This window comes from Nanorana parkeri, unplaced genomic scaffold (assembly GCF_000935625.1).
Source record: "Nanorana parkeri isolate BGI_ZX_2015 unplaced genomic scaffold, ASM93562v1 scaffold2653, whole genome shotgun sequence".
In the NCBI taxonomy this organism is placed as follows: Eukaryota; Metazoa; Chordata; class Amphibia; order Anura; family Dicroglossidae; genus Nanorana; species Nanorana parkeri.
In genome coordinates this window covers 97,827-114,432 of record NW_017308921.1, presented here as the reverse complement: position 1 = coordinate 114,432, position 16,606 = coordinate 97,827, and the positions used below count along the sequence as shown (strand labels likewise).

Here is a 16,606-nt window from a genome sequence, read left to right as displayed (position 1 = left end):
TCCTGAGCCCCCAGGTCTCCAGTCCTCTGACACCCCTCACCCATGCCCTGAGCCCCCCATTCCCATGAAAGTCCCCAGCCCCTGAGCCATGCAGTCCTCTGACAGTCACTACCCGTGACTACCCCTGAACCTGGAGTCCACCTAGAACCCAGACAATCCCTACCTCTGGCCCCTGACCCCAACAGGCTCCCATCTCTAACCACTTTCAGTCCCCTGACAACCCCTACCCCTGGCCCCAGACCTAACCAGTCTCCTGACAGCCCTTACCCCTGGCCTCTGAGTCCCCCCAGTCCCATGACAGCCCCCACCCCTGGCCCCTGACCCCAACAGGCTCCTATCTTTAAGCACTTTGAGTTCCCCGATAGCCCCCACTCCTGGCCCCAGAGCCATCCAGTCCCTTGACAGCCCCCACTCCTGGCCCCAGAGCCTACCAGTCCTCTAATAGACCCCACCCCTGAACCTCTAGACCCCTGATATCCTCCACTGCTGGCCCATAATTTCCCCAAGTTCCCTGACATTGCCCACTTCTGGCACATAAGTGCCCCAAGACCCCTGAGCCTCCATTCCAATAACAATCCCTCTCCCAGAATTTACCGTCCTCCTGTCACCTATCACAGCCCATCTTGCGCGCCCATTCCGCAGCCGACTGCTTATTCCGCGCCGCACTTTCCCCTCCGCCGCCCACACTAGACAGCCGGCTTCATTCTAAAAATTCCCTACCATGCCACACCGGACAGGGTGGATCGAGCGGATTATTGTGGTTGTAGAAAGGCTTTCTGTCATTTTTTTTTCTCCAACGGGTAAATGGTGACGAATCTGAAGCGACGAATGAAAGGTGTCCACTATGAGATAAATCCGGGCAGCGACAGCAGTTCGCATTTTCGGCTCAATGGTCAATGTGGTAAATGTATTACCCGGATTAATATATGATCACTGCTGGATTCTTCTGGATAGAAAAACATTGGTTGCTGAATCGAAAAAAACTCTTAAGAGATTCGCTTATGTTTTTCTGTGGTCGCGAAAGTGCGGTCCGTAATGTGAAGTGTGGCGAACAGCCGCGTTCTGTCATTCTGAGTGGAGAAAGATGGCGGCGTGCAGTCTGCAGAGAGTGCTGGAGAGACAGAGCCCGCTGGAGGGCGCCCTGCTGGAGGCGGAGAGTGAAGGGGAGAGGGAGAAACTGATACTGCAGTACTTGGGGGAGGTGAATGCCCGGGCTGAGGAGCTGACAATCCCTGACTTCTCTCCAGGTACCCAGGACCCCACACACCGGTTCCATATGACACCAGGCCAATACAACACAGGGGCCCATGACACCAGGTCAATAAAGCACAGGGGCCCATGACACCAGGTCAATAAAGCACAGGGGCCCATGACACCAGGTCAATAAAGCACAGGGGCCCATGACACCAGGTCAATAAAGCACAGGGGCCCATGACACCAGGTCAATAAAGCACAGGGGCCCATCAGGCCAACCTTTAGGGTATGGTGGGCTCATCAGGCTGGCCCTACATAGTACAGGGCCCATGTCGCAGATCTTATACGCAATAGGGAGTCCATCATGGTGGGCCATAACAAAGGACCTATACCAGGGGTCTCAAACTGTATTCACTCTGGGGCCACTTGACAAATTATTTTCACCCATGGGGGCCGCTTGTCAAATTTCATGCTTCAAAATAAAATGTATCCGGTATGGTACTACTGACCCCAATACACACAATACGGCCCCATTCATATCTGTAAATAATACAACCCCCCCTCCCCCGCACACCCACGTATAAAGTGAAGAGCACCCTCTCCTGCTTACCTTTTTGCAGGGAGGACGGGAGGAGGCGTGATCCCTGGTGATCCAGTGATTGATTAGTACGGTCTGCTGCAGACCTCACTAATCCATCCTTTCAGCCGGCGTTCACTGAAAGATTTCAGAGCGCTGGCCCGAAAGGGTCCGAGTGCCGGCACAGAGAAGCAGCTATGCGGTCTGCATCCGACAGAGACCGCGTACCTTACTTGTCCGCTGGCTGCGGGCCACATAGTACCGGTACTTTGAGACCCCTGGCCAATACAGAAGAGGGGGCCTGTCATAAAAGCGCTATACAGACAAGAGGGCTTGTTATGGAGGTTCTATAAGGTACAGGGGACCCATGACAAAGGCCCTGTAGGTTATAGGGGGCCCCTCACAATGGGCCTGTACATTACAGGGGTCCCGTCACAATGGGCCTGTACGTTACAGGGGGCCCGTCACAATGGGCCTGTACGTTACAGGGGGCCCGTCACAATGGGCCTGTACGTTACAGGGGGCCCATCACAATGGCCCTGTACGTTTCGGGAGGAGGCGTGATCCCTGGTGATCCAGTGATTGATTAGTACGGTCTGCTGCAGACCTCACTAATCCATCCTTTCAGCCGGCGTTCACTGAAAGATTTCAGAGCGCTGGCCCGAAAGGGTCCGAGTGCCGGCACAGAGAAGCAGCTATGCGGTCTGCATCCGACAGAGACCGCGTACCTTACTTGTCCGCTGGCTGCGGGCCACATAGTACCGGTACTTTGAGACCCCTGGCCAATACAGAAGAGGGGGCCTGTCATAAAAGCGCTATACAGACAAGAGGGCTTGTTATGGAGGTTCTATAAGGTACAGGGGACCCATGACAAAGGCCCTGTAGGTTATAGGGGGCCCCTCACAATGGGCCTGTACATTACAGGGGTCCCGTCACAATGGGCCTGTACGTTACAGGGGGCCCGTCACAATGGGCCTGTACGTTACAGGGGGCCCGTCACAATGGGCCTGTACGTTACAGGGGGCCCGTCACAATGGGCCTGTACGTTACAGGGAGCCCATCACAATGGCCCTGTACGTTACAGTGGGCCCATCACAATGGCCCTGTACGTTACAGGGGACCCGTCGCAACAATTGCCCTGTACGTTACAGGGGGCCCATCACCGCAGCCCTATATGGAACAAGGGGCCAATTACAGTGGTCCTGTACAATACAGGGCGATCTACCCCAGCAGTCCTGTATGGTACAAAGGGCCCACTTCACGGATATGCTATACGGTACAGGGGACCCAACACGGGAAACATCTTACCCTATATGGTACAAATAGTCCATCATAGGAGCCCCATATGGTACAGTGGGCCCATCAAGGAAGCTGTATACTGTACAAGGGACCCATCACGGTGGCCCTATTCGGTAAAGGAGGCCCATCACCATCACAGATGTCCCATACAGTACGGAAGCCACATATGACACAGGGGGCCCATCACAGATGTCCCATACAGTACTGAGGGGGCCATCACAGCAACCCTTGATCAGTACCGTGTGCCCATTTGGACAACACAGGAGACCCTCTGGTTGCCCCCAGCTACTGTAGGGCCCTTTATTCAGAACCGCATACCTGATAATGTTATGGAACCTTAAAAAGTGACCCTGTACTGTACAAGGACGCCAACACTGAACCTGCGTACAGAACCCTCCATTATATTCTGCACCTTTCAAGACCCCATCTTCACTTAAAGGGCCAGTCCACCCCTTTCATCCATGGGTTCAGAGGAATACTAATGACTGCTGTAGATCTGTAACAGGAAGTGATCTGTTTACATACAAAGATTCTTTTTTTTTTGTTTTTCTTTCAAAGTTGTTATTTATTTATTTATATTTTTTCACAGAAGTATAAAAAATATCATCTTCTTGTTTTTGTTATTGGTTTTGTATTTATATTTTCTTTTCCTTCCTTTAGGTTTAGAATGGCTGAACACAGAAGGTGCCATCTCTCTACACCAAGATGTGTGTGGGAAAGTTGTGATTTTAGATTTCTTCACGTACTGCTGTATCAACTGCATGCACATGTTCGCTCACCTCCCGATCTACTGAGCCGACCTGTGACAGTCTCATTGTCACAGGTCGGCTAGAACTATGAGGTGAGTGGAAATCACTCGCCTTATAAATCTCCTTTTAAAGTGACACTAACCTCCGGAGTTATATCCCTCCAAGTACCTTAACTCTGAGAAACAATGTATTTATTTGTGTATCACTCGGCTGTAGATCCTCCAATCATCTCTGACACTGTCCTTCCTTCTGGAGGGGGGCTACGTCTGTTCCCCATGGTCCCTGTGGGTGTTGTAGTCACCGCTCCAAGCTCCGCCCCCCCCGGGATGGACTAGAAATCATAATACAAATCAGTAAACTAGACCTGAGATTGTAGTCCATCCCGGGGTGAGTGAGCTCTGAGCGGTGACTACTTTACAACACACACAGGGACCATGGGGAACAGACGTAGCCCCCCTCCAGAAGGAAGGACAGTGTGAGAGATGATTGGAGGATCTCCAGCCGAGTGATACACAAATAAGATACATTGTTGCTCGGAGTTCAGGGACTGGAATGGATTTTTAAGATTTAACTCCGGAGTTTAGTGTCACTTTAAGCTTTGATAATGAAAGACAGAAGCTGATTGGTTGCCATGGGCAGCTTGTTCTGTCCGCTCCAGATTTGATAAATCCTCCTCATTGACTTGTTAAAGCTTATATGGGATTTATAGGGATTGGGTTTACATTTACTTAAAGCAGGATTCTGGGTAAAGCCAAAAGTTACCTTTGTGGTAGGTCTCTCTTCAAACTGCAAGCGATAAATGTTCGTTTTGGTCTACAGCAGCGGTTCTCAACCTTTCTAGGGCCGGGACCCCTTGGTAAAATTTGCCAAGTTGTGGTGACCCCCAACGGTAAAATTTAGGGATGACGCGGCTGCTGCAGCAACATCTGGCGGGAGAACTGACACTGCTGCGCTAGGAGAGGGCTGAGGAGGACTCTCACCTAGCACAGCAGAAATCACACATCGACCCCGCAGCATGAGAACCGCTGGCGTACGCCGTCGTAATAATAATTTCAAAAAACACCATAGGAATGCATAGCTAGATCCCTATTGGCTATTTCGCTTTGCAATAGCCAATAGCAAACTAGCTATTGCACCCGCCCTCTGCTGCTGTCAATCACTAGAAGGGGACCTGATGGAGAACTTCAGGTCCCCTCTGCTGATTGGCAGCAGCAGAGGGCGGTTGCAATAGCTAGTTTGCTATTGGCTATTGTAAAGTGAAATAGCCAATAGGAATGCATAGCTAGATTCCTATGGTGTTTTTTTTCTCTGACTGACGGCGGCCTGCGGCCATGATGTCAGAAAGAGCAGAGCAGAGAAAGTGTTTCTCTTCCGGGCGGCCGGGAGCCGCTAGGCGACCCCTGGCAAATCGTCATTCGACCCCCGACGGGGTCGCGACCCACAGGTTGAGAACCACTGGTCTAGAGGAACATGTACAGCAATTATGCATATCTCACCTATCAACCCTGTGGGCTTCCTACTGGCTGCACGACAGCTACTCTTCGCTGTTCTGTCGGTCGCACTCTGATGTCATCACATAAGTGTAGACCCACCCATGAACTGGAGCATCGGAGAGAAAAGGAGAGCACAGGCTGCTGGGGGGAGCGATGGATAAGGGAAGTAAAACTGCTGCTTATATTCCTCTTAGAATAAAAGAAGAATTGAAGCCTAGCAGTGCAGGGGGAGCCCCACTGCAAGGATAATTTAATTATAACCGGACATTATTTAATCAGTACCAGCTTTGAAAACTGATTCAAACATTTATATGGTTCAGATTCTTAAATCACCCCAGTTGTGACCTATTCTGCTGAAGGGCTGTCGTAGACCTCCCTCATTACCACTTGCTGAGACTTCCATCCTTTTGTGTGTTGAAGCATTAAAACTAAGCCATGCTAATGTTAGGCGGGGACATGAGGTCACATGACCGTTGCTGGCCTATCATGGAAAGCTTTCTGATGCTTTTGCTGTGACACTGGAAGAAGTCGAAAGCATGTGGTTCAGTAAATGTTTTTAGATGCGCGCACCCTTCAGGCGTTGCCTTCACTTCTGTCATTCTCTTTCAGATGGCCTGGTCATTATTGGAGTGCATTCAGCCAAATTTCCCAACGAGCGGGTTCTGGAGAACATCAAGAGCGCCGTCCTCCGCTATAACATCGCTCATCCTGTTGTGAACGACGCAGACGCCACCTTGTGGCAGGAACTGGAAGTCTCATGCTGGCCCACCCTCGTCCTGTTGGGCCCTCAAGGAAACATTTTGTTCTCTCTTGTTGGGGAAGGAAACAAAGAGAACCTGTTCCTTTTCACCTCTGTGGCCTTAAAATTCTACAGAGAGAGGCAGGAGATCAACTCTAACCGTATCCCGCTCCGACTCTACCGAGACTCATTACCCGCCTCTCCATTACTCTTCCCTGGAAAGGTGGCTGTAGACTCTATAGGAGAGCAGCTGGTGATTGCTGACACCGGTCACCACAGGATTCTGGTTGTGTCCAAGGAAGGGAAGGTGCTGCACACCGTCGGAGGTAGGAGCCCAATGGTTTTGTGTGGTAGAAAACTCCATCTAAAAATGATATAAAGCAACACCGGCCAAGCTTAGCTTATCCTTATTCACCATGGAGAACCCGACACTCTCTGCACTTACCAGAAGTGAATGACCTCATGAAAACTGCTCTTACTGCACTTATTGCTGGTCCCTTGCGTGTCCTAATTCTGGCATACCAGTTCTCCTCAGTTCTTACCTCAGGGTAAGAGTGTCCCTAGCTGCTTTGCGTAAACCTCAGACAAATATGCTGGGCATCTGAGGAATCTGCTTATCTGGCTTGCCCTGAATATATATATACACACTATATTACCAGAAGTATTGGGACACCTTTACACGCACTCCCCCATCCGTGTCTTTATGGACCTTGCTTTGTGCACTGGCACACACACTGACACTTGGGGGTCCAGAACAATGACCACTGATACTTGGGGGTCCCAGAACAATGACACACTGACACTTGGGGGTCCAGAACAACGACACACTGACACTTGGCGGGCCCCAGAACAATGACAAACTGACACTTGGGGGCCCCAGAACAATGACACACTGACACTTGGGGGTCCCAGAACAATGACACACTGACACTTGGGGGCCCAGAACAATGACACACTGACACTTGGGGGTCCCAGAACAATGACACACTGACACTTGGGGTCCCAGAACAATGACACACTGACACTTGGGGGTCCCAGAACAATGACACGCTGACACTTGGGGGTCCAAAACAATGACACACTGACACCTGGGGGTCCCAGAACAATGACACACTGACACTTGGGGGTCCCAGAACAATGACACACTGACACTTGGGGGTCCCGGACAATGACACAGTGACACTTGGGGGTCCCAGAACAATGACACGCTGACACTTGGGGGTCCCAGAACAATGACACGCTGACACTTGGGGGTCCCAGAACAATGACACACTGACACTTGGGGGTCCCAGAACAATGACACACTGACACTTGGGGGTCCCAGAACAATGACACACTGACACTTGGGGGTCCCAGAACAATGACACACTGACACTTGGGGGTCCCAGAACAATGACACACTGACACTTGGGGGTCCCAGAACAATGACACACTGACACTTGGGGGTCCCAGAACAATGACACACTGACACTAGGGGGTCCCAGAACAATGACACACTGACACTAGGGGGTCCCAGAACAATGACACACTGACACTTGGGTGTCCAGAACAATGACACACTGACACTTGGGCGTCCAGAACAATGACACACTGACACTTGGGGCCCCAGAAAACGACACCGTGACACTTGGGACCCCCGAACAATGACACACTGACACTTGGGGGTCCAGAACAATGACACACTGACACTTGGGGGCCCAGAACAATGACACACTGACACTTGGGGGTCCCAGAACAATGACACAGTGACACTTGGGGGTCCCAGAACAATGACACAGTGACACTTGGGACCCCAGAACAATGACGCACTGACACTTGGGGACCCCAGAACAATGACACACTGACACTTGGGGGTTCAGAACAATGACACACTGACACTTGGGGCCCCAGAACAATGACATACTGACACTTGGGGGTTCAGAACAATGACACACTGACACTTGGGGGTTCAGAACAATGACACACTGACACTTGGGGGTTCAGAACAATGACACACTGACACTTGGGGGTCCCAGAACAATGACACACTGACACTTGGGGGTCCAGAACAATGACAAACTGACACTTGGGGGTCCCAGAACAATGACACACTGACACTTGTTTGTTGTCTCACAGGACTGGAGAGTGGACGGCGAGATGGAAGTTTTTCGGAATGCTCCTTTAATTCCCCACAAGGAGTGACTATCGACGGCAATATTATCTACGTGGCCGACACAGAGAACCATCTGATTAGGAAGGTAAGTCTATTACTCTTACATGGGGGGGGAGTATTTATGGGGGGTGACTTGTAATATACATTGTACATTCGCCGACTGATCGCTTATCTCATTTATAAGCACGACTGTCATCCACATCCAGCTGCTCATTCCACCCATCAGGACAAATGTTCCACATTTGGGTTTTATCGTTCTCCGGTGTACAATGCTGCGTTCCGTGACGTTTGATGTGTTTATAAAGCAGCCGGGCCCCGTGCTTGTTCCAGTAAAGATTCCGTTGTTTTGTCAGAGGTCACATTTGCTCTTCATTGGCTGAAGATTCAATGTATCATTCACATCTGTGCACGTCCGTGCGTTGTGTTAGTACATTGGGGTTCTATTTAAAATGAATGGCAACAGAATGTACACGTTGCTGTGAGTTTGGGGTAAAACGTGTGTAAATGCAATGCACCGGTGTGAATGTTCCCTACAATGTCACCGTCCTCAGCGAGGCCAATGAAGACTACACGTACATCCCCGAGATAGATAAGTCCCTGTAAAGCAGTGGTAGCAAAACTCCGGCCCTCCAGCTGTGGGTGAAACTACAAATCCCATGATGCATCTCTCTCCGGGAGTCATGTCCGTGGCTGTGAGAATCTTGCAATGCCTCATGGGATTTGTAGTTCTGCCACAGCTGGAGGGCCGGAGGTTTGCTACCCCTGCTGTAACGTCTCCATACAACAATAAGTGATTCATAAATATAAATGCTTCACCTTTGCAATATCGTAACCTGGGATACAATATATCTCTGCAGATCGATGTAGAAACATTAACGGTGAGCACGATAGCTGGCACTGGGAGTCAAGGAGTCGACAAAGTGGGCGGAGCTCAAGGAATACAGCAGCCAATCAGCTCGCCTTGGGATGTTGTGGTACATCCACCAGGTAGGTTTGTCTTGTCTGTTTTCACTTGTTTCATTTTCTCGGCTTTCTACAATTGTCACATAAAACATAATATATATCTCCTAATGGGCACAGTGGATTAGCACTCTCTTGCCTTGCAGCTCCAGTGTTGGGTTTGAATCCAGTGTGGCTTCTTTATTAATGCAGACTGTCAAATAACAACGTTTCGGGGGCACGCATGTGGTTTTAATATGATACGCGGCGCCATCCGTGGTTACTACAGCACCCGCCTTTGTACATAGGGGCTCCGGTAAGGAGTGCAGCTGTTCCTCGCAATGAATTCAGTCTGGGACACAATCTGCATGGAGTTTGTATGTTCTTCCTCTGTCTGCGTGGGATATATATATATACAGTATTTCACAGAGGTGAGTACACCCCTCACATCTTTGTAAATATTGGATGATATCATGTCATGTGACGACACAGAAGAAATGACACTTGGCTACAATGTAGTGAGTGTACGGCTTGTATATCAGTGTACATTTGCTGTCACCTCAAAATAACTCAACACACAGCCATTAATGTCTAAATAACAAAAGTGAGTACATCCCTAAGTGAAAATGTCCAAATTGGGCCCAAAGTGTCAATATTTTGTGTGGCCGCCATTTTTTTCCAGCACGGCCTTAACCCTCTGTGGCATGAATGGTCACCAGAGCTTCACAGGTTGCCACTGGAGTCCACTTCCCCTCCCCCATGACGACATCACGGAGCTGGTGGATGTTAGAGACCTTGCGCTCCTCCATCTTCCGTTTGAGGACGCCCCACAGACGCTCAATAGGGTTTAGGTCTGGAGACACGCTTGGCCGGTCCATCACCTTTACCCTCAGCTTCTTTAGCAAGGCAGTGGTGGTCTTGGAGGTGTGTTTGGGGTCGTTATCATGTTGGAATACTGCCCTGCGGCCCAGTCTCCGGGGGGAGGGGATCATGCTCTGCTTCAGTATGTCACAGTACATGTTGGCATTCATGGTTCCCTCAATGAACTGTAGCTCCCCAGTGCCTGCAGCACTCATGCAGCCCCAGACCATGACATTCCCACCACCATGCTTGACTGCAGGCAAGACACACTTGTCTTTGTACTCCTCACCCAGGTTGCCGCCACACACGCGTGACACCATCTGAACCAAATAAGTGTATCTTGGTGTCATCAGACCAAAGGACCCGGTTCCAGTAATCCGTGTCCTTAGTCTGCTTGTCTTCAGCAAACTGTTTGTGGGCTTTCTTTTGCATCATCTTTAGAAGAGGCTTCCTTCTGGGATGACAGCCATGCAGACCAATGTGATGCAGTGTGCGGCGCATGGTCTGAGCACTGACAGGCTGACCCCCCACCCCTTCAACCTCTGCAGCAATGCTGGCAGCACTCATACGTCTATTTCCCAAAGACAACCTCTGGATATGACGCTGAGCACGTGGACCATGGCGAGGCCGGTTCTGAGTGGAACCTGTCCTGTTACACCGCTGTAGGGTCTTGGCCACCGTGCTGCAGCTCAGTTTCAGGGTCGTGGCAATCTTCTTGTAGCCTCGGCCATCTTTATGTGGAGCAACAATTCTTCTTTTCAGATCCTCAGAGAGTTCTTTGCCATGAGGTGCCATGTTGAACTGCCAGTGACCAGTATGAGAGTGAGAGCGATAACACCAAATGTAACACCCCTGAGACCTTGTAACAGTAACGAGTCACATGACACCGGGGAGGGAAAATGGCTAATTGGGCCCAATCTAGACATTTTCTTTTAGGGGTGTACTCACTTTTGTTGCCAGCTGTTTAGACATTAATGGCTGTGTGTGTTGAGTTATTTCGGGGGGGCAGCAAATATACCCCGATATACAAGCTGTACCATCACTACATTACATTGTAGCCAAGTGTCATTTCTTCTGTGTCGTCACATGACATATCATCATCCAATGAGAGGGGTGTACTCACTTCTGGGAGATACTGTACATTTATATAGATGGCACAGGTCCTCTTTAGTGATTATAGTTACCTGAGCTGGTGGAGGGGGAACGCGTAGCTAATATAAAGACAGACTCCATCTCTTACCATCTGGATTACACCCCCTGTAGAGGTGATGGATTGTTCGGCTCCATTATATAAATATTCCCCCCGTATGATTATTCCGTATAGAAAGCTGTCAGAGACTCGGCAATTACAGCTCCTGCAAGAACGTTACAGTCACGATTCCTGCTGAGCAGAAACACGCAGCGCCCCGCACACCCGCCTGCTCAGTATTAAACCTCGACTGAGGGGAATGCACGCCGTAGCTAAACTGCTGCTGAAAATGCTAAACGCATGGCTGTCTCCTAAAGGGTTAATGGTAAAAAAAGACACAAAGGAATGCAGCTCCGTATTCATTAAATATATTAACAATTCCATTGGTTTAAATAAGTGAATTAAACTGATGTCACTAGAGGCCGATATCACTGGCTGTCAGATGATGCAGAGGCCACACCCCCTGCCACCTCAGGCAGCAACGGGCCAGGGACGCCAGTGACCTCACACACTTCCTATTCAATGGGGTTTCTGCAATGTTACTCTGTATTAGTGAACAGAAGAACGATAAAGCTGATGTATGTGTCTCCTCCCGGGAAGCTGAGTTTTGATTTGTTTGTCCTTCAGGTGTGTTGTGGATCGCTATGGCCGGGACCCATCAAATCTGGGCTCTCCTATTGGAAGAGGGAGCATTGCCCAAGGGAAGGTAAAGCTCTCCTGAAATACTCTGCTCCCTTCTTCCTCTATAACTCTCCTCTCCTGAGATACTCTGCTCTGCTGGAGGACTCTGCTCCTTCCTCTATGACTCTCCTCTCCTGAAATACTCTGCTGGAGGACTCTGCTCCCTCCTCTATAACTCTCCTCTGCTGATATACTCTGCTCTGCTGGAGGACTCTGCTCCTTCCTCTATGACTCTCCTCTCCTGAAATACTCTGCTGGAGGACTCTGCTCCCTCCTCTATAACTCTCCTCTGCTGATATACTCTGCTCTGCTGGAGGACTCTGCTCCTTCCTCTATGACTCTCCTCTCCTGAAATACTCTGCTGGAGGACTCTGCTCCCTCCTCTATAACTCTCCTCTGCTGATATACTCTGCTCTGCTGGAGGACTCTGCTCCTTCCTCTATGACTCTCCTCTCCTGAAATACTCTGCTGGAGGACTCTGCTCCCTCCTCTATAACTCTCCTCTGCTGATATACTCTGCTCTGCTGGAGGACTCTGCTCCTTCCTCTATGACTCTCCTCTCCTGAAATACTCTGCTGGAGGACTCTGCTCCCTCCTCTATAACTCTCCTCTGCTGATATACTCTGCTCTGCTGGAGGACTCTGCTCCTTCCTCTATAACTCCCCTCTCCGGAAACACTCTGCTGTGCTGGAGGACTCTGCCCCTTCCTCTATAACTCCTCTCATGAGATACTCTGCTCTGCTGGAGGACTCTGCTCCTTCCTCTATAACTCTCCTCTCCGGAAACACTCTGCTGTGCTGGAGGACTCTGCTCCTTCCTCTATAACTCTCCTCTCCGGAAACACTCTGCTGTGCTGGAGGACTCTGCTCCTTCCTCTATAACTCTCCTCTCCGGAAACACTCTGCTGTGCTGGAGGACTCTGCTCCTTCCTCTATAACTCTCCTCTCCGGAAACACTCTGCTGTGCTGGAGGACTCTGCTCCTTCCTCTATAACTCTCCTCTCCGGAAACACTCTGCTGTGCTGGAGGACTCTGCTCCTTCCTCTATAACTCTCCTCTCCGGAAACACTCTGCTGTGCTGGAGGACTCTGCTCCTTCCTCTATAACTCTCCTCTCCGGAAACACTCTGCTGTGCTGGAGGACTCTGCTCCTTCCTCTATAACTCTCCTCTCCGGAAACACTCTGCTGTGCTGGAGGACTCTGCTCCTTCCTCTATAACTCTCCTCTCCGGAAACACTCTGCTGTGCTGGAGGACTCTGCTCCTTCCTCTATAACTCTCCTCTCCGGAAACACTCTGCTGTGCTGGAGGACTCTGCTCCTTCCTCTATAACTCTCCTCTCCGGAAACACTCTGCTGTGCTGGAGGACTCTGCTCCTTCCTCTATAACTCTCCTCTCCGGAAACACTCTGCTGTGCTGGAGGACTCTGCTCCTTCCTCTATAACTCTCCTCTCCGGAAACACTCTGCTGTGCTGGAGGACTCTGCTCCTTCCTCTATAACTCTCCTCTCCGGAAACACTCTGCTGTGCTGGAGGACTCTGCTCCTTCCTCTATAACTCTCCTCTCCGGAAACACTCTGCTGTGCTGGAGGACTCTGCTCCTTCCTCTATAACTCTCCTCTCCGGAAACACTCTGCTGTGCTGGAGGACTCTGCTCCTTCCTCTATAACTCTCCTCTCCGGAAACACTCTGCTGTGCTGGAGGACTCTGCTCCTTCCTCTATAACTCTCCTCTCCTGAAATACTCTGCTGGAGGACTCTGCTCCCTTCTTTCTCTATAACTCTCCTCTCCTGAAATACTCTGCTGGAGGACTCTGCTCCCTTCTTTCTCTATAACTCTCCTCTCCTGAAATACACGGCTCTGCTGGAGGACTCTGCTCCTTCCTCTATAACTCTCCTCTCCTGACATACTCTGCTCTGCTGGAGGATTCTGCTTCTTCCTCTATAACTCTCCTCTCCGGAAACACTCTGCTGTGCTGGAGGACTCTGCTCCTTCCTCTATAACTCTCCTCTCATGAGATACTCTGCTCTGCTGGAGGACTCTGCTCCTTCCTCTATAACTCTCCTCTCCGGAAACACTCTACTCTGCTGGAGGACTCTGCTCCTTCCTCTATAACTCTCCTCTCCTGACATACTCTGCTCTGCTGGAGGACTCTGCTCCTTCCTCTATAACTCTCCTCTCCTGAGATACTCTGCTCTGCTGGAGGACTCTGCTCCTTCCTCTATAACTCTCCTCTCCTGAAATACTCTGCTCTCCTGGAGGACTCTGCTCTGCTTCCTCTCAGATTTCTGATGGTGATGTTGTCTCCCTCCAGCCTCCTCTGTAAAGGAACGTGCGTTCGGTTTGCTGGAAGCGGAAATGAAGAGAACAGGAATAACTCTTACCCGCACAAAGCTGCCTTTGCTCAGCCGTCTGGACTGACCGCGTGCCCCGCGGAGCCTTGGAACTGCCTCTTCATAGCGGACAGCGAGAGCAGCTCCATCCGCAGCGTATCTCTGAAAGACGGAGCCGTCAAACACGTGGCGGGAGGAGAGCGAGACCCCATGGTAATTGTTCGTCTGATATACACATTACTGTAGGAAGTTGTGATTACTGTGGTGACAACTAGTCAGGGCTGGAGGGGGAATTCCAGATAAACAAAACACTGGCGGTGTCTGCTACGGGGGCCTGGGGGACATTCCTAAACCAATGGGGACACTGGGGGTGCTACACACGTCATAGAAGTACCCGGGATATTCCTGGGTCACAGCGGCCACATAATCGATCTTACTGCTTCCTGGGTCACAGCGGCCACATAATCGATCCTACTGCTTCCTGGGTCACAGAGCCGCTGTGACCCGGGAAGCAGTAAGAGCGATTATGTGGCTGCTTTTTGGCACTGTCCGGCTCCATCCGTCCTCCCGCCCTCTTCACAAGCAGGCAAGCTCCGGCTCGCCCCTCCTCTTCACAACATAGGCGTTTGCCTACGGCCGCCCCCCAGGAAGGTGCCGCCCTAGGCAAACGCCTAGTTTGCCTCTTGGTAAATACGCCCCTGGGGATATCAGCGACTAATATGTCGGGTACCGTGCGCGGGTGTCCCAACACCGCATGCAGGTACCCACGCAGGATGACCAAATTAGTATGACCACACTAGTTAAAGGTTATAGGCGCACAGTTTATTATGTACACCAAAATATAACGAATAACCCCGCCAACACCCACAAACAAGTAATAGTAAGTAAATGAAAACACAAGCACATACAACAGGTACAAGGCAAGTAAACCCGGGGAGCAGGGCAAGACCAGAGGAGCAGGGCCACACCAGGAGAGCTAAGGGACAAAGGGTCAGGATACAGGCAGGTAACAGGACTCAGGCTGGGCCACACCAGGGGAGCTAAGGGACAAAGGGTCAGGGTACAGGCAGGTAACAGGACTTAGGCTGGGCCACACGGGGGGAGCTAAGGGTCAGGGTACGGGCAGGTAACAGGACTTAGGCTGGGCCACACCAGGGGAGCTAAGGGACAAAGGGTCAGGGTACGGGCAGGTAACAGGACTCAGGCTGGGCCACACCAGGGGAGCTAAGGGTCAGGGTACGGGCAGGTAACAGGCTACTGCAAGCGGGTATCAGGACTCAGTCAAGGAGCCACAGTCCTGACTGCAGGGAGGGTTTAAATACCCTTCCAGGAAGCACCAGGTGATGACTAAGTGCTGGCAGCTGGGGGACACCCGCAGGTGAGCACTTGGGCCGCAGGTTCCAGCACCACCCAGTGGTAGTCTGATACCTGACAGTTCCTGGCTGCCTGGAGACACCTGCAGGCGAGCACAGGAACTGCAGGACCTGGCTCCAGCGCCACCTGGAGGTGCTCTGGATCCTGACAGTAGCGCCCCCCCTCAAGGAGCGGGCTCCGGACGCTCCAAAAAAGTCCATCCGCATCACACGGAAGTCCAAGGGCACCGAAGGCCCGTGTGGCCGCCAAGTCCACCATAAGCCCCATGGCCAAGGTTCAGAGACCGGTCGAGCATCCCCCCCCTCCCCCCCACCGCCAGGGTCGGGCAACAGGCCGAGCAGCCCACCACCCGGATCCGGTAGGAATCTCCATGGGCCAGCGGAAGTCCCAACAGGAAGGCCATGGGTACCAGGGTTCCGTGGGGACACCGTGACACAATATTAATATACAATTTCCCAGCACAACCTCCAACTCGTCAGGACAAAAAAACCTAATTAAATTATTTCAACATCTCAGGTTATAGTGTAACAATGACATCAAAGCCTGGTGCAAGTGGGCGGTCACCTTGTGGTCACGTGATCAGATAAGTGGGTAATAGCGCTGGACCCCCCGAGGTTTCTTTATATCTTTATTGTCCGTCAAAACTATGGCAACAGTGTACATATAGAACATGTGAATATCGGGCCAGGAACACTCTAGAACAGGGGTGCCCATAATTTTTTTACCAACGAAAAAAAACCTCCCTCGCGCTCCCCGCTCTCTCTCCTGGCTGTCTCTCTTCGCTCTCTCTCCTGGCTGTCTCTCTTCACTCTCTCTCCTGGCTGTCTCTCTTCGCTCTCTCTCCTGGCTGTCTCTCCTCTCTCTCCTGGCTGTCTCTCCTCTCTCTCCTGGCTGTCTCTCTTTGCTCTCTCTCCTGGCTATCTCTCTTTGCTCTCTCTCCTGGCTATCTCTCTTCACTCTCTCTCCTGGCTGTCTCTCTTCGCTCTCTCTCCTGGCTGTCTCTCTTCGCTCTCTCTCCTGGCTGTCTCTC

General features: G+C 51.2%; 2 protein-coding genes across 2 annotated transcripts in view; one reads left to right on the top strand and one right to left on the bottom strand.

The window, feature by feature from the left end:
* Positions 1–643, bottom strand: part of DCLRE1A (DNA cross-link repair 1A) — a 7,832-nt gene extending 7,189 nt beyond the window's left edge. The window contains exon 1 of the mRNA XM_018573972.1: positions 595–643. The gene's annotated coding sequence lies outside the window, so the exon portion shown is untranslated. The remainder of the gene's footprint in view (positions 1–594) is intronic.
* A 437-nt stretch (positions 644–1,080) lies between these two features.
* The window catches only part of NHLRC2 (NHL repeat containing 2), a 39,032-nt gene continuing 23,506 nt past the window's right edge, over positions 1,081–16,606 (top strand). The window contains 7 exon segments of the mRNA XM_018573975.1: positions 1,081–1,247; positions 3,731–3,872; positions 5,890–6,377; positions 8,167–8,288; positions 9,061–9,190; positions 11,820–11,898; positions 14,184–14,415. Of these exon segments, the coding sequence (XP_018429477.1) occupies positions 1,085–1,247; positions 3,731–3,872; positions 5,890–6,377; positions 8,167–8,288; positions 9,061–9,190; positions 11,820–11,898; positions 14,184–14,415 (1,356 nt within the window). The 5' untranslated portion in view covers positions 1,081–1,084.